The 18,211-nt window shown below is 42.7% G+C and overlaps 1 protein-coding gene across 1 annotated transcript; it reads left to right on the top strand.

The window, feature by feature from the left end:
• The first annotated feature begins 3,665 nt into the window (after nucleotides 1-3,665).
• On the top strand, nucleotides 3,666-15,396 carry CDO1 (cysteine dioxygenase type 1). The gene is made up of 5 exons (XM_070377202.1): nucleotides 3,666-4,244; nucleotides 6,899-6,976; nucleotides 8,534-8,688; nucleotides 13,663-13,832; nucleotides 14,671-15,396. Exons 1-5 carry the CDS (start codon nucleotides 4,075-4,077, stop codon nucleotides 14,698-14,700), a joined length of 603 nt encoding a protein of 200 aa, XP_070233303.1. The 5' UTR covers nucleotides 3,666-4,074; the 3' UTR covers nucleotides 14,701-15,396.
• The last annotated feature ends 2,815 nt before the right edge of the window (nucleotides 15,397-18,211 follow it).

Genomic DNA, 18,211 nt, shown 5'->3' with positions numbered 1-18,211 from the left:
ATACAATCTGGCTGGAAAATGAGAAAAGTAAAGGTGAAAGATGAAAAAGATATTGTAGAACCAGGACATGGAGCATTTTAAGTGCCAGACTGACAAACCTAGTGTGTAGAAAATAAAGAGTTACTGAAAGGTTCTGACCAGGAGACATCATCAGTCTGGAGTTTAAAGGATAGTTAGTGTGTATAATAAGGGGTCCACAGTGGGAAAGGCCAGCACAATAATCCACCCAAAATTATAGTAGAGGCTTGACCAAGTGGAGTAGCAATAGAAATAGGTGGGAAACCATAAAAGATATTCTGGGGATTTTAAAAGTTATCTATTGGTTGAAAAGGCTTGAGAATGAAGCAATGAGGTCAAACCAGTCAATCCTAAAGGAAATCAGCCCTGAATATTCATTGAAAGGACTGATGCTGAAGCCCAAACTCCAATACTTTGGCTACCTGATGCAGAGAACTGACTCACGGGAAAAGACCCTGATGCTGGGAAACAAAGTCAGACGCGACTGAACTGAATTGAGAATGAAGTTGGAAAGAGTAGGCAGTGGTGGATGAGGTTCTTGAACTTTGGTAGCCTCATTGTGGAAATAGAACCTCCAGGAAATGAAAACCATGTTTGAAAGGTGTTTTAAATATGGTATATTTCATTTGTGGTACTAAAAGGTGTTAGAGATTGCTCTCAGTGTGTACGCTTAGAGAGATGTAGGAGACATCCACATAGAGGGGATCAATCGTGATTTTGGGGGGAGAGTTTAGAGAGGCAATGAGTATGAATGTGTGGATATAGCTATATTACATAGATCCTGATTATAGATACATATAATATTTTATATATACATATGTATATACACACACATATGTATACATATATATGTGTATATATATATGTGTATATATATATATCCTTGAGGTCTCTGAATGTCAAGAGGAGCTAGAAAAAGAAATACTGTCTGAAAAATTTAGGGAAGTGTAATCCACTATGAAATGCAGGAAAGTTAAGCTCGTATCTGATTTTTGTTTTTCATTCCCAATATTTGTGAGTTAAAATGGCTGAAATGAGGTACTCAGTAATGAAGAGACAACAGGAAATTCAGTAATAGCCACAGGACTGGAAAAGGTCAATTTTCATTCCAATCCCAAAGAAAGGCAATGCCAAAGAATGTTCAAACTACCATACAATTGCACCCATTTCACATACTAGCAAGGTAATCCTCAAAATCCTTCAAGGTAGGTTTCAACAGTACGTGAACCAAGAACTTCCAGATGTACAAGCTGGATTTAGAAAAGTCAGAAGAACCAGAGGTCAAATTGCCAACATCCATTGGATCATAGGAAAAGCAAGGGAATTAAAAAAAAAAAATCTATTTCTGCTTCTTTGACTATGCTAAAGCTTTTGACTGTGTAGGTTACAACAAAATGTGGAAAATTCTTAAAGGAGATGGGAATACCAGACCACCTTACCTGTCTCCTGAGAAACCTGTATACAGGTCAAGAAGCAACAGAACTGGACATGGAACAATGGACTGGTTCAAAATTGGGAAAGGAGTATTTCAAGGCTGTATATTGTCACCCTGCTTATTTAACATATACAGAGTATATCATGTGAAAGGCTGGGCTGGATGAAGCATAAGCTGGAATCAAGATTGCTGGGAGAAATATCAACAACCTCAGATATGCAGATGATACCACTCTAATGGCAGAAAGTGAAGAGCAAGTAAAGAGCCTCTTGATGAGGGTGAAAGAGAGCGAAAAAGCTGACTTAAAACTAAACATGCAAAAACTAAGATTATGGCATCTGATCCCATCACTTCATGGCAAATAGAAAGGGGAAAAGTGGAAACAGTGACAGATTTCACTTTCTTGGGCTTCCAAATCACTGCAGACAATGACTGCTGCCATGAAATTAAAAGACACATGCTCCTTGGAAGAGACATCACTTTGCCAACAAAGGTCCGTATAGTCAAAGCTATGTGTTTTCCAGTAGTTGTGTAAGGATGTGAGAGTTGGACCATAAAGAAGGCTGAGCGCCAAAGAATTGATGCTTTAGAATTGTGGTGGTAGAGAAGACTCTTGAGAGAGTCCCCTGGACTGCAAGGAGATCAAACCAGTCAATCCTAAAGGAAAGCAACCCTGAATATTCATTGGAAGGACTGATGCTGAAGCCGAAGCTCCAATACTTTGGCCACCTGATGCGAAGAACTGACTGATTGGAAAAGACCCTGATACTGGGAAAGATTGAGGGCAAGAGAAGGGGGCAACAGAGGATGAGATGGTTGGATAGCATCATCAATTCAATGGACATGAGTTTGAGCAAACTCGGGAAGATAGTGAGGGACAGGGAAGCCTGGTGTGCTGCATTTCATGGGCTTGCAAAGAGTAGGACTTGGTAACTGAACAACAACAGGAAACACGAGAATAAAAAATTTTGAGATGATCAAAAGGCTACAAGTTTTTAATACTTTGTCCTATAATTCTTTAACCACCTCTGCAACACACACCACAAAAGGTTGGCTTCTGGAGTACTAACGTATACAATATATACAGATATTCATACATATGTATATATGGCACCCCACTCCAGTACTCTTGCCTGGAAAATCCCATGGACAGAGGAGCCTGGTGGGCTGCAGTCCATGGGGTCGCTAAGAGTCAGACACAACTGAGCGACTTCACTTTCACTTTCCACTTTCATGCATTGGAGAAGGAAATGGCAACCCACTCCAGTATTCTTGCCTGGAGAATCCCAGGGACGGTGGAGCCTGGTGGGCTGCTATCTATGGGGTCGCACAGAGTCGGACACGACTGAAGCGACTTAGCAGCAGCAGCAGCATACATATAAATACCTTGGAGCAAAATCTAGGAAAAACAAACCAGTCTTCCAGAAGTCTAGACCTTAAATAAACCCCAATCTGTCTATAGTGAGAAAGAAGGATTCTCTACTGGCATTTCTTCTGTCCTTCACTTTTATTTTCATTCATACCTAATTTCTGTTCATCTCAAAGCTTGCTGTGTGCTACGCACAACATAGAAATGCATTTTCTTGTGTGTATTACTGGTACAAACAAGTACCAGTAGTAGTATCCTTCAAGCACAAGCCTAAAATTGAGAGATTTAAGTAACTAGAATGCTTTAAATTTCTTTGACTTGAAACATCAGGTCTTTGCATTGAATACATTATTTTTAAGGAACTGTTTTATTTTAAAAATCAGAGGGATACCCGGCCTTCTTTTGTTTCACTAGGTTGCTCTAGACACAAGCCTCCCTTGTCAAACTGTAATTTAAAGTACAACACATTCAAAATTTTTAAAGAAGATTTTGATTTATTTTCACCTAGCCTTGGAGCACATTATCGATGGTTTTAATCGGCAGAACAGTAGCTCTCCAGCCTTAGGTGTGCAATCCCTCCTCAACCTTTGCGAACTGTTCAGAATCCCTCGGCTCCATTTGGAAGAAAACCCCCTTTCTTTCCCGTTTCTTCCTCCCCGTCGTCCTCCCCTTCTCCAGACCCCTTCTGTCGACGTCCTAGCATTGTGAACCGAGGCTGCAGAGCGGAGCCTCAGGGAGCTGGGCGGGGGAGAAGGGTATGGATGGGCTGCCAAAAGGCGCCCTGCTCCGGGGGGGAGAGACTGCGCGAATCCCACCCCAAGCGCTGGGACCGGCGACGACAGCGTTCCGCCAGGACGAGGCTGCCGAGGGAGCCGGGGTCGTTTGCATGGGCCTTACCCGCACACGTTCTCGCCGCTCTAAGCACCCTTCTCAGGTAGCTTCCCGCTTCTCCCCACACCCCGAGAGACGTTGGTACATTCCCGCCGACTCCGAGAGCTTTAAAAGGGCCCTGGGAGGCTGAACCTACAAGGTTTGGTCCCGATTTGTGTGCGCAGCGCGTACCCAGACCCGCCAGGGCGGGTATCTTGGCACGGGCTTCTTTACGCCGTGGCCCTCGTGCATTCGGGGGCTTTGTGTCGCGTGTAACTGTCTAGCCGGCGCCTAGGAACTCTCGCCTCCGGCTCCTCGGCTCGCTCAGTTCCTCCTCCATCGCAGCCCAGCAGCGAGACGCGTGCCGCCAGTTACTCGGGGGATGGAGCGGACCGAGGTGCTAAAGCCCCGCACCCTGGCCGATCTGATCTGCGTCCTGCACCAGCTCTTCGCCGGCGAGGAGATCAACGTGGAGGAAGTGCAGGCCGTCATGGAAGCCTATGAGAGCAACCCCGCCGAGTGGGCAGTGTACGCCAAGTTCGACCAGTACAGGTGAGCGCGCTCTCGCCCGGCTCTCCGAGGCTCCGCGGCGCCGGCCTCCCGGCCCAACGGCGGACAGCACGGGAGGAGGGGGGTTCCACCGCCGGAGAGCTCAGGCGGCCGGGCTCCCGCCGCGCCCACCCTCGCTGTGCTCCCAGCCGGCTCCCGCACCCCAGCGCCGCGCCACCATGCCCACGAGCCCTGGGGCTGCGCTCGGCGCTTTGGGCCGAAGCTGGGTCCCACTGGCCCGAGACTGCGACAGGCTCCCGGGGGGGCGACAGGGACCGCGCGGCTGCAAGTTTTCTGTTCTCTTCTCGTTGATAAACCCCTCGGCTTCCGAACAGCCAGTCCTCCCAACCCTGGCGTCCAAAGCAGCAGCCCTCCGCCCGCCCCCCACCCCGCTCTGGAGCCTTCGCTCGCCTAGTCCGCGGAGGAGATGCGGGAAGCCCGTGGGGGCTGGACGCCCTCAGGCTCGGACTGGCTGGACTAACCCGGGGCGCTCCTAGAAGGTCCAACAGCGGCCCGGAGAAAGGGGTGACTGTGGCAGACACAATTAAGCGACAGGAATTCTCGCACTTCTCCCTCGGTCGCCTGCAACCAGGCGTCCGCCGGCAAGCGTTTTTGCTAATATAAAATAACTACCTGGGGGTGTCAGCTGCTGTTTTTCAGTCTATGCTGATCCTTCTCTCAAAGCAATTTGTCTCCCCCGACTGCGGGTTTATTTAAACCCACTGTTTGGTTCTCAAATGAGTGCTTCTCTTTCATCCCCCAAGCAATATACTGTTTCTTATCCTTTAGATCTGAGAGTCTGGAATGTAAATTGAAGACCCCTCGCTCCTCAGCTGTGCTAGAGTGAGATGAACGGGGTGGGTGCTCATTGCAGCCCTGGCTTGGAGATTAAGTAAAATTGAAACGTGAAGCACTACAAATCCTCTGGGGAGAGAAGTAAAATTTAATCACCCGGAAGACTGAGGATTGCTTTTTCCGAAGGGTAGCCAGCGCTCCGGTCATAATGGTTGGTAGTGTTGAGGGTAGGGAGGGCTCTGGTACTCTTCCCATGACTTGACACGTGAGCTAACAGGAGCTACCTCACAACGGTTCTGTGACATAGTTGCGGCTCTTATCCCTATTTTACAGGGGAGGAGGAGTAGGTAATGAGAGGGTTGGATTACCTGCATAAGAACTAATGTCCAGGATTCAAATTAGCATTCTTGTTCCCGAGCCTACACTAAACCACTACTAAACTTCCTATGAACATAACGTGCCATCATAGCTTTCTTCTACCTAGATTTTTTTATTGACCAAATGAAATCAGTTAACCAGGGTAGCTTGTAAGAGCTTTTAATCTGTAGAACAAGGGCATTTCCAAGGCCTTGAATTTACCTTGATAGACAAGCTCGAAACCACTTGATACCTTTGGATTGACCTATTCCACGGGTTTCTGAAGCACCCCTCAGTAAGATAATGGGTGCAGTCCTGCAGTTGGAGGAGGGAGGGAGATGGGAGAACAGAAATCAACGCCATCATATTTTGTGCATGTATCAAGTGTCCCAGTACAGGGAAGGAGTCTGATCTCTGGCCTTGGGAAGGCCAGTGTAGAAGAAACAACACCGAGTTAAGTGCCAGGCAGTAAATTCTCCTGAAGAAGCCCCAGCAAGAGGAGGACCCTAGGACTGATGGAAGAATGGGATCCCTAGTACAGAAACCGTTTCCCAGGGTCGCGGGCGATGTGCACGGCCCCTCGCAGATCATAAAGGGCTGCGAAGTGAGGATAACTGTCCTCTAATCCACTAATCAATCTCAGAGATCCTGCTCTGCCAGCACCTGGCCTCCAGCCGAGGGGAGGAGGGGGGTGTGTGGGGCGCAGTGAGCAGATGACCGTGTGAACAAACAAAATGCGATAGAGTCCTTTCCTTAAAAATGAGTTTAAATAAATGTCTTAATTACCTAACTTTGTTAATTAGATGGCGTCAAGAGAACCCACTAGACCAACAGAAACTTTAAAGTTGATTTTTTGAGGTGGGGTGGTGTGGGTGGGCTTGTTTTGGTTTGAGATTTTTGGAGGCCAATTGCTAATTTCTCTTCACTGTAAAAGGTTTAGGGTATTATTTTACTTCACAAGTATAGAGACTTTTGTCCTGGTACTTAGGTCCCTCTGTGGAGGATTTTTCATTATGATGCTTTTGAATGTGGATGTCGTTTGTGTCTTGGCTGTAGTAAAACTAAGGAGAGTTCCAGAACAGCTATTTAATAAAACCTTGTTTCTCAAATTCTGGTGTAGCTACAGGGAGGAGAAAAAAAGATAATAGCATTCTTGCTTAGAGCAGTAATGTACTTTGAAAATGCTTTCTGTGAGAAACTTTTTTTATCAGTTTGAGGCTGTCACATGAAAAATCAAGGAATTTGATTTTTTTTTGTTACCTTTTTCATTGCACTGATTGAAACTGAGCAGCTGTGAACAGTGATTCAAAATACAAAAATGTCTAAAATGAACCATAGAAAAATATTTGTTTTCATTTGTGCTCAATGTCTAACTAGACAACCACATTTAAAGTTGCTGAGAGGTTAAAAACATTAGCATTTGTAAATTAATGATACTGTATGACATTTTTCTCCCAGTGCTTGTCTCATCAAACAAATTCAAACTTCTGATATGTTCTTTTTAGGTATACTCGAAATCTTGTGGATCAAGGAAATGGAAAGTTTAATCTCATGATTCTATGCTGGGGTGAAGGACATGGCAGGTAAGACAACTGCTCGTTTGGGTATTTATTACAGTGTTTGGTCCAGCATATGAAAAGCACCGTGCGGAGTGGCCACGTGTCTGTGAGCACTAATGCATCCCAAATTGCTCACAGTGCTCCCTGACCCCAGCAAAACTCCTCATGGGAATTAGCATGAGCGGTTTAGCATACACCATGTATGAGAGACCTGCGCCTCAAATGAATGGTAAATCAAAGGAGGTGGTGGGAAGTAACCAGCTTAATTTAACCTCTGTGTTCTCTGGAGTTAAACTTTCTATGGAATTATGCTAAAACTTGACCTTTGTGGTGCTTTGAAGTGTGTAAACAATTGTCGGGCCAAAGACCAAAGCATCCAGATGTGAGACTAGAAAAGCAATGTGGAAAATTTCTTTCTACTTCAAGCTGATTGTTTCTTTTCTTTCTATGTAGATAAGGTAACTTAGACTAATACCAATTCTTGGTTCTGTAATTTTTCCTCATGTATTTCCTCATTTTTCCGCTTATGTATTTGCAAGTCTTACTACCAGTCAAGTATGATTACCTCTTTAAGCAGGTCCTCCTCAGTCTTTTGAAAATGGTAAAACAAACAAACAATAATCCAGACCCATTTTTGGTACAAAAAAGAAAACATGAATTTATAAGATTTTGGAAACTTAGGTTTATACAGTGCATTTACTAATCTATCTAGAGTGAAGTTGTTTTCATCCTCTCAAAATTTTTTGAAAGCAGATTATATGTTTAGGAGTAGGATGACGCTCTGTGACTTAGGAAGCAAGTTCTTATGGTACATTTATGGGTTAACAGAATTCAACATACGAAATAAATGCTGTAGTGTATACAAATTCATACCTTTTAATCAACCCTATAGCTAATACTACTTAATAAACTTAAATACTCTTTACAGGAATAAACTCTTTCCCCAAATCCAATTTGCTTTTTTATTCTCTCATCAATATTGGGAAGCAATCACAGGTAGGGTACTCTAAGTCTATAAAATGGTAACATTTTATTTACTTTACAGTGTAGTTTTCAGTGGGTAGCACACACGTGCATACTTTTGTCCTCCAGAGGAAAGAGAGAAAAGCCTGAGGAGGAAAACACTGTCACATGACCTTCAGCCTTCTCAATATGATGCCGTTATTACAGTTATTATCGTTATTATCCTTTATACAATTACTCTAATGTAGTTTTTAAATCAAGTTCTAACCCAGCTTAATTGAGTTATTAAAAGCTGTATCTTGGAAAAGATAAATGGTTACTGGTTTTGTGTTTCTGTTATCAAAGTAGTTTTACAACAGGGTTTTAAAAAGTGAACTATTCTTCAGTAGGGTTATGGATCAAAACTATACCTCTTATATGCATCAGCATGGAAAATATAGTGTTGTATTACTTTGCCCTGAACAATGTTGAATTATAAACTGATGACATTTAAAAATCCAGCTGAAGTGGATATTGGCCTGGGAGACGCCCTACTGACAGTTACAGCTGTAAGCTCTGGACAGACTGTTGGGTCTGAGTTCATCTACTGAGTTCCATTGCTGTTTTGTGTAAATATAGCAGTATCCATGATCACACCGACTCCCACTGCTTTCTGAAGATGCTGCAGGGAAATCTAAAGGAGACATTGTTTGCCTGGCCTGACAAGAAATCCAATGAGATGATCAAGAAGTCTGAAAGAATCTTGAGGGAAAACCAGTGTGCCTACATCAATGGTAACATCCAATACATTTTTCTAACAAGTGGGGAAAACCTTGCACACCCATCTGAAATATTGCTCTCTTACATTTGTGCAGTAGAGCATGGATCCTGGAGGCATGATCTCATCTGCTTAGGAAGTAACCTAAAAGTGGGTTTTGCTTTCTTTTCTTAAAGCTTTGCATGTGGATGCTTGCCAAGAGTTGGACACGACTGAGTAACTAAACCATCCCCATGTGTGGATGGGAATCACTTATTAAAAACATATGCATGCAGGCTAGCACCCATTGAAGAGTCATTTACCTACCAAGTCTTAGGACAGTTAGAATCAAATAGGAATTTACATAAGGAGAGTCTTTTAATAAAGGTGAGAGGCCAAGTTGGAAGTATTCGTCTTTGGTTAGAAAATGGAAAGAAATGTTCTGGAAGTGATTAAGAATGCTAGCTAGTCCCTGTTTTCCTAAAGTGCATACAGCTTACTTCCAAAGAGTATTCTCAGGAGAAACTTTATGAAGCACATTATTTAGCAATGATTTCTAGATCTCTGACAGTTCATTCTTTCTCCTGAATGTAATATGGGAGAGCTGAATGCTCTTCAGTAGAGGCAATGATTAACATCTGTGTTCCTAAAGGGCTTAGTAACCGCAAAAAGCTCCTCAAAGCTTCTGTGAGATAACTTTTTTATTCCCATTTACAGATGAAATTGCCAACACATAGGAAGATTAAGGTCACTCAGGATTTTAACCCAAAGAATTTGATGCCAAAGCCCACACTCTTAGTTGGGATGCTATCCCACTTATCTAAAATAAAGTATTACAGAGGTTTTTCTGGAAAAGCAGGTTCTTTCTTCTTAAATCTTCAAGTTAAGTATTGGCCTTGGTACGTAGCTTAATTTTGTCCATTAGTTTAAGAATGCAAGTCACTTACAAAGGTCAGATTGTGTAGGAACTTTTCCCCCATTCACATAACACGAGGGGGTTAGTTCCTCAAGTGGCAGGAAACTCTTATTTGAGGTGGACTTCCTGAGTGGCACTAAAGAAACTGCCTGCCAATGCAGGAGACATAAGAGATGTGGGTTCAATCCCTGGGTCAAGAACATCCCTTGGAGGAGTGTGTGGCAACCCTCTCCAGTATTCTTTCCTGGAGAATCACATGGACAGAGGAGCCTGGCGGGCTACAGTCCATAGGGTCGCACAGAGTCAGACACGACTGAAGTGATTTAGCACACACATAAATAGCACGCACACGAGACTCCCAAGAACAAGATCACCAGTACTCTTCACAATAAAGCTAAAGCCTTTCAGAATAATTACTTTCCGCTAGAATCACAGTCATTATGAAGCTACATTAGATCTTGGAGAACACTTAAGAATTTTTTCAAGGGTCTTCAATGCAAGAGACTGTGGGAATTGGTGTGCAAGCGGTCCTGTCTAAAGGGACAACATGACTGCAGCTCCAGTGAGATCATCCTGGCTTTTTTCCATAGAAGTGGGACATTCTGATTTTTTTTTTTTTTTTTTGCTGCATCTCATGGCATGCTGGACTTCCCTGACCAGGGATTGAACCCATGTCCTGTGTACTGGAAGCTCACCATCTTCACCAGTGGACCATCAGAGAGGTCCTGGGAAATTCTGATTTTTATGGGAAATTTTGCTAACCAGCAAAATACTGGATAAGATAAGCTAAATATTTCTGTAGACGTATTACTCAAAAGCCACAAACTTTTAACCTTTGATTTTTACATGCAGGAGGAATGCTAGATATGGATAGTGATCAGAGGAAAGATGTTTCAAGTACAGCAAAGAGCATGAGAGAAGGCACAACCATTGCAAAGAATGAAAACTATGTGGGAATGGTCTAGCTGGAAGGGAAGAATAGACTTGGATAGGAGGGGGAGAAGAGTAAAGCAAGATCAGGGCCTTAGCCTCCAGGACAAGCTTCGAGTAAGAGCTTTCTTTGGTCAGCAGAAGTTTACTGGGAATGTCTTGATCAAGCAGTATGCATCACAGGGTAAAGAAGAGGGAAAATGGGGCAAGGAAATCAAGTTACCTGTCTTAATAGGCAGAAGGTGGACATTGCCTCGAACAAGCTGGCATCCATAAGTATCACCAAGAACGGTCCGGTATTAGTGTGACAGAGGGTATATCATTGGCAAAAAGGGAAGGAGGGAAAGACTAATAATAATAATATTGCTGGAATCACATCAGGGATCAGACATGAGCATCTGGGGCTTCTAAAGAATGGGTGAGCTGTTTTTGTGGGATCTTTGCTTGCACTGGGTGGTCTATGCACTTGCAATTGGAAGGGAAAGGCAGTCAGTTCTTCAGAATGTTTAACTTTTGTTCAAAATTAAGCCAGTGTTTTATAAAAGCTTAGGCTATAAAATGGAAGGGTTTGTGTATCTGAGAACTAGGCCCCATTTTTTTAAATGAGGAAGACAGAAGATCCTGGAAGTTCTGAGTTGTTCAAAGGTAGTCAGTCTAACTGGGAGTAGAACCAAAATCTTTTGTTTCTGGGCTACGTTGTTCTTTGTCATGCAAGCTCCTGGAGCTAGATGCTAAAGCATAAGGCCAAATTAAGTGCCCTAAGGAGAAGATGGTAAAGCGTCTGTCTACAATGTGAGAGACCTGGGTTCGATCCCTGGGTTGGGAAGATTCCCTGGAGAAGGAAATGGCAACCCACTCCAGTACTCTTGCCTTGAAAATCCCATGGATGGAGGAGCTTGGTGCAGGCTACTATCCGTGGGGCCACAAAGAGTCGGGCATGACTGAGCAACTTCACTTTCAAGGAGAAGAGGGTGGCGGAGGATGAGATGGTCGGATAGCATCACCAACTCAATGGACATGAACTTGAGCAAACTCCAGGACATAGGGGACAGAGAAGCCTGGTGTGCTGTAGTTCGTGGGGTCACAAAGACTCGGACATGACTTAGCAACTGAACAACAACTAACTCACTAACACACTGAACTCCTTCCTTGATTCACCTTCCAGCTGTCTCTCTACTATATGAATTTCTTTATCCACATAGTTATACAAATACTTTGTTTTGTTTATTTCCGTCTTCTTGAAGACACCTCCCCCAGGCCTTTTGACTTCCTTCAGTGTGGACTGGTTGGCCAGGGCTCCCCCTGGGTCCCCTCACACCACCCAGGCTTTCCCTTTCCTCTCTCCGGGCGCCTATCCCCTCGTTTCCTGAGCTCATGTCTGCTTTCTCTTGGGTTCATATGCTTGTTTTGGTAGCACATGTCTTCCGACGGCCCTGTGAGAAAGGGTACATGGAAGATACATTTTTGAGACCTCTTATATCTAAAAATCTCTGTCTAACCCTTATGAAATCATGACCTGGCAGCTGCTTTTTCTCAGAACTATAAAGGTAATCCCTTGTCTTCTAGTTTCCATTCTTCTCGTTGAAAGCCTGGTTCCTTTCTCTATGAATCCTATTTTTCCTTTCTAGGAACTCTTGAGGCCTTCTCTCTGGGTGTCTTTTGATGCACTTTGTTTCATGACACTCATTGTGCTGGGAGCTCAGGAGGTCCTTATGCTCTAGGAATTCGTGTCCTTCAAAATAATATTCTCAAGTTGTTTCTTTGATTTTGCTGTTGTTGTGTTTCTGTTTCTGAAACTACTATGGATCAGATATTAAACCTTCTGAACTAGTCCTCTGGCGTTTTGGGTTTTTTTTTAATCTTCCCTATGTTCTGTCTTTGGCCCTTTGTTCCTTGAGTCTTACAGGTTTTTCTTCTAGCGCTTCTATTCATATTTTTATTTCTTCTCTTTATATCTGTGAAAGCTCTTTTTTACTCTCTAGCCCTTTTGATGGTATCCCCCTCTTATCTCTGTCTCTCTCTGGCTGCACCAGGTGGCTTACAGGATCTTCGTTCCCTGACCAGGCGTTGAGCTCAGCTCATCACAGTGAAAGCGCTGAGTCCTAACCCCTGGGCCACCAGGGAACTCCCTTTCTCGTATTTCTATGAGGGTACTGATGTTTTTGGTTTTGTTTTTTAAGCCTTCTCATGAGTCGTGTCTGTTTTATGTTGCCTTTTTCTCAGGTTGCTCTTGCCTCTATTATACTAGCAGCTCTGCTCACGTGTCTGGTGGCCTTGACTGGGTGCTAGCATTTAAAAACCAGGGACACAAAAGTTAATTGGAAGCTTTCACACAGGGATGGTGTTTGTCAGCTGGACTTCATTCTAGATCATCTAGTAAAGCTTTTCCTTGAGGAACAACCAAGGGCCATATCTTCAGGACTTTTTTCTTGAGCTGATCAGATTCTCAGAGAAACTACTTCCCAATTCTTATGTGGAGAAGAAATTCCCATTTGGCAGCATTTTGGCAATTTTGTGATGAAGAAAGTGGGGATCTTACCACTCAATGTGTAAATGTTCACTTTAGTCACCAGTTTTTCACTGAGTACCCACAAGTCCTGAGTTCATCTGCTGTACTCTTTCTAGAGAATAAGTAAATCTCAGACTTCTACCAGGGTTAGAGGGGAGGTGAGGGAAACAAGATGAAAAGCATTTGAGGCTAAACTTAAGACAGACTTCAACTACTGCTTATGTTTGAAGCCCGTCTTTACCTTCATTTCAGGAAGTGTCTGTGCTGCCAGTTTCAGGATATAAATCAGGTTATTTCTTGGTCATGTCCAGGCGTAACTGAGGATTAAGCTTTCTCTCCTCTGCAAAGCCATCCGTCTACTTCTGTACTTTCAATTTTTTTAAGAGTTTTTTTTTTTTTACTTTACTAAAGAAGTTTTTTTCTTTTCCTTTTATCTTTATATATTGATGCCTTTTTAATTCTTCTACTTCAAGAAAGAGTGTCTTCAGGAAAAAGCAGAGTGTCATTTACTCTTTAACTGGAACTTCAGTTATAACTAATTTTTAATAATTCCATATGTATTGGTTGATTTAAGATCTTGGGTGATTGGCAAAACTTTTACCTAAGTCTATCATCTAAGCCCCTTCCTCTCTCCATCCCTCTTGGATATTGTTTAGATTCCATTGGCTTACATCGAGTGGAGAATATTAGCCATACAGAGCCTGCCGTGAGCCTTCACTTGTATAGTCCGCCTTTTGACACATGCCACGCCTTTGATCAAAGAACAGGACATAAAAACAAAGTCATCATGACATTCCATAGCAAATTTGGAATCAAGACTCCATTTGTAAGTATAATTTCTCTCTCCTATGTTTAAATGCTTTGTAGGTTGACAGCATTACATGGATACATTGCTTTTTTTGTTCTAGATATTATTTGAATATCTTAAGTATTCTTAAGTTGAAGTATGAGATGAGCCTTAACTTGGGGAAAAGGCCCACTATATATTCTCTTATTTTCTTTAATTTCAGAGACTATACTTCCATTTATTAAAAAGACAAAGCTTAAATTAGATGAAAGAATTGATTATTGAAAGATTTCAAAATTTAGTAATAACTAAAGAAAATATCATAATTAGGGAAATAAGAGTGAGAACTATATTGATAAATCTGTCACTGCCATGACTTAATGTTCATGGTCTGATCTGCTGAGACAGCATAAATAACTTGCATAGTTAACCTTTGCGCAGTTGAGACCCTGTTCTGGTAACGTGAATAAGGAAACTTGCCTGTTCTGGTTCCCAAGTCGCTTTGTCTCTGAGTATGATGGCAACCCACAGTGACACGTTATGGCAGTCTCCCACCTCTGAAGCCAATGGGCCATGTAGGCGAGTGGTCTTCAGTTAGTCGTGGGAATGCCCAGAAATGCACAGTGCATGAGAAGACTGAATATCCTTATCCATCTTATGAAAGTACAGCCTTTGCGAGAAGCCAGGGCAGAATTTTCTCAGCTGATTGCCCTGCTTTATTTCCTGCATTCCGATCCCCAGGAGATAGATAACTCTTATCACAGGAACAAAACAGCAGAAGCCCCACTGCCATATACTGAATTTTCAAACGCTGCTAGAGAAGCAGAAATGTCTCCTGTAAAGATCTTACCCTGCTTTCTTTCTTTCTTTCTTGCAGACAACTTCAGGATCCCTGGAGAACAACTAAGGGGCACCAGGCCCTCTGAGGTTTTACTTTAAGGTCCAGCGAATTCCGCCTTGGACAGGAAGATCTGCTACCACTTGCCTGTCCAGTAATACACTTTGCAAGGCCAATATGAGATCTACCATAAGGCAGATGCTAGTTATAAGGCATTAAGTAAGCAAATAGTGCCCCGAGCTACTAGAGAAGAAAAATCCCACTAAAGATGAAAAGGCTTATGATTTTCAAGGTCAAATCAAGCAGGTTTTACCTGTTAAACCCATCGGAACCACACTAGGAATGTCAATGATGGTTTTTATAGTTTTTGGAAACACTTTGGTCTCTGGATTGTAATTAGCAATAAATAAAAGCAAGATATCAAACCACCCGCCTTGTTACTTGGAAGGCTAAATGTAGATGTCTTCAATATACTTTATATGTTCTTAATATTTGAGGAGAACTTTTTGAATCTGTGCATTTTATTTTTCCAATCTTATTTTACAAATTCATATTCTATAAATAATAGAGTAGTAGATAGATAAACTTAAGGCACTTTGCCATTTGGTAATTAAATGAAGGGCAGAAGATTTCAAAAAGTACGTGTACCCAAACCCACAACAAACTAAAACTATGAACTCAATTTCTAATGTATCCGGTGGTCAGAGACTCTGTACTGCTGCCAGAATTGCCAAATAATTTTAATAAAGTTGGGTTTGAACATAATTCAAAGTTGTCTTTCTCTTTAGCTTGATCAGATTTTCATATAATTCATGACTTCTTAGATTTAGGTAGACTACCAAATGCACTGCAGAAGATGCTTTTACGATATAAGAATGTAAGAAGACCGAAAACTGCATTCAAGAGGAACTTACCTTTGGGGGTTTTTATATGTGTTCACCAACTGGCCAGAGATAGCAACCCAAGGGTCTCTGGCCCTAGGGCAGTTCACAGACATGATCAGTTTTGCCTGAAAATTGTCTGTGGGATCTGTATGTGTTTATATATGAATTGGATTTCAACAGTTAAAAACTGGGGGTTTCGCGGAAGGAGGAATGGACTTTGAAGTATCTGGCAAGACTGGACCTGCACTGCCTTTTCACTGACAGCAGTTAGCCGGCTGGGCTCTGCCCCTTGGGTGGGGCCACCTCCCGGATCTGTGGCAGTCCCCATTTTGCCTGTGCCTTTGTGTGTATTTCCTGCAAAGCCCACTCATGCCTTTGAGTTTGCTGTGCCCACTTTAGGCAATTTTCTTAGGAATAGCTGTCATATCTTGGGTTTTGTTATCTTGTAACTGAATTAGAAAGTAAACTCCTTTGAAGATACTTCTGGTTAGGCCATTGATTGTGGAGTCTCATAGAATTATTTACATCTTTATACCTTTGCTTCCTCTCACTTTTGAGAAGGATATCAATGTTTACTGAGTTTCTAGTTGGTGCTAGTGGTAAAGAATTCGCCTGCCAATACAAGGGTTACTGGTTCGATCCCTGGCTTGGGAAGATTCCCTGGAGGAGGAAATGACACCCTACTGCAGTATTCTTGCCTGAAAATACCATGGGCAGAGGAGCCTGGTGGGCTGCAGTCCATGGGGCCACAGAGTCAGATGAGACTGAACATTTAAAACATACTTGGCATTATTATAAGTTGTTAAGATGTATGTACTAACAAACTAAATTCCAGAACCTTCCTTATGAATTAGATACTGTATTGATTTCATTCTGCTGCTATACCACAAACATTTTCCTGCAGCTCTGTTGGTCAGAAGTCAGAAGCTTCATGGCATCATGTGCAAGGCCCATGTCAGAGGCTTATCTTTTGGTGTGGGCTCATTGATCATGTACTTGGACGAACTGGTTGATAAATGAAGGGCTTTTACCTGTGTTTCATGCGAAGGGATATCATTACATTTAGTAATGGGGCTTAGTCTTTTTTTTTTTTGACTCCTACCACTTTGAAATCTCAAATGCTAAAGAAGTCTCCAGAAAGGCCAGCATACAACAGATTTGCTTACAATTTCAGAAAAGATTCCTAGACCCTGTGAAGGCCCTTAGAAGCCCCAGTTAAGAGCTTTGCCATGTATGAGGCTTTCCCAAGGCTCGTGGCAAATGGTGGCTATTTCACTTCATTTTCTGAGCAAGCTGGGTTACTAGTTAACCTGTTAAAATTAGGGGAGGCTTCTAGGAATCACCAGAGGTTGATGCTACCTTGTCTGAGGCACGTCCATGTAGTTCACAAGGTCAGTTCTCTCTAAAGACATGAAAGGCTCTGGAGTCTTTCACAACTTCAGTTATCTAGTTTTTAGGTGTTTTCTTTAAAGTGTACGTGGCGTAGTGAAATAAGTTAGACACAGAAGGACAAAAACAGTGCATGATTCCACTTATACAAGCCGCCTAGAAAAGGCCAATTTATGTAGACATAAAAGGTAGCCTAGAGGTAACCAGAGGTTAAGGGGTGGGGGCTGGCAGGGAACGCGAGTTACTGTTTGGTGGGTCAGAGTTTCTGGTGAGGGTAATGAAAACGACTTGGGTGTAGATACTGGTGGTGCGTACATAGCATTGTGAATGTATTTGGTATCACTGAACTGAACATTTATGTATAGTTAAAATACTGAAAAAGTGTATGTGGAAGAAAAGTTTGTGTGTGTTGGAATAGGTAAGACTTCCTGTCACAGAGAATGCAAATGATATGAAAGGCATGTGGTGGAAAGTATCTTTTTCACCCCATCCTCAGGCTCTCAGTTTTCCTCTCTCGATGTAACCTAGCCCATATTGCCACGCTCCTGTGCCTCCTCATTTACTTTTCCTCATTATTTAGACACAGGGCAGCATTCTGAAGTCCGTATGGTGCATTTACAAGGAGACTTTTCCACATCCAGATACAAGCAGTTCCCTCTGTACTGACGGTTGCCCGTATGGTATTACACTATGTGAATGTACCATAGTTTACTCCACCGGTCCTCTGCTGATGGACTTTGAGATGATTTGTAACCTTTTACCATCACAAACAATTCTGCAATGAGTAACCATGTATGTGATGTCATTTCACAAATGTCAGTGGACATGTCTTTATTACAAAACAACCACGACAACTCAGCCCCAAGAAATGAGGTAACAGTGGAAGGTCATGGCAAGCCACCCTAATGGAGAGGACCCTCAAGTGTAGAACCTGATGTCATCACTGTTCAATTCAGCCACTTCCACATATTCATTGGTCAGGTGTATTCACATTAAGCCTCCAACCGTCAGAAGCTTGACACTCAGGGAGATCGCTTATCACGAGCAGGGGAAAACCTGTGTTCTTGGGAGAAAACTGATGATCAATTGAGGCTTCTGCCCATGCAGACAGGAGAGCTGACACATTCCTGATGTTTGGCTTTTGTTTGCTTTTGTCACTCACCTTGATGAATGCTTGAAGATGTGATGGCTTTAGGTGCTTTTGAAAACATCCTTCAGTTTGCTTAATGAGGGCCGTTTTGTTGCTTCTTGAGTAATTCATGAAGAGATGTAAAGGATCTCGGAGCCTGAGATCTGAATGTGATTTT

This window comes from Bos mutus, chromosome 10 (genome assembly GCF_027580195.1).
Source record: "Bos mutus isolate GX-2022 chromosome 10, NWIPB_WYAK_1.1, whole genome shotgun sequence".
NCBI classification, from domain to species: domain Eukaryota; kingdom Metazoa; phylum Chordata; class Mammalia; order Artiodactyla; family Bovidae; genus Bos; species Bos mutus.
The sequence above is the reverse complement of the archived record's forward strand: the minus strand, read 5'-3'. Positions and strand labels throughout refer to the sequence as shown.

Excerpts from the sequence above, each read along its gene's own strand:
- CDO1 (XM_070377202.1), top strand. The coding sequence starts at position 4,075 with ATGGAGCGGACCGAGGTGCTAAAGCCCCGCACCCTGGCCGATCTGATC. Across the intron at positions 4,245-6,898 it reads GCCAAGTTCGACCAGTACAG|GTATACTCGAAATCTTGTGG; the intron begins GTGAGCGCGCTC and ends TGTTCTTTTTAG. Across the intron at positions 8,689-13,662 it reads CCAGTGTGCCTACATCAATG|ATTCCATTGGCTTACATCGA; the intron begins GTAACATCCAAT and ends GATATTGTTTAG.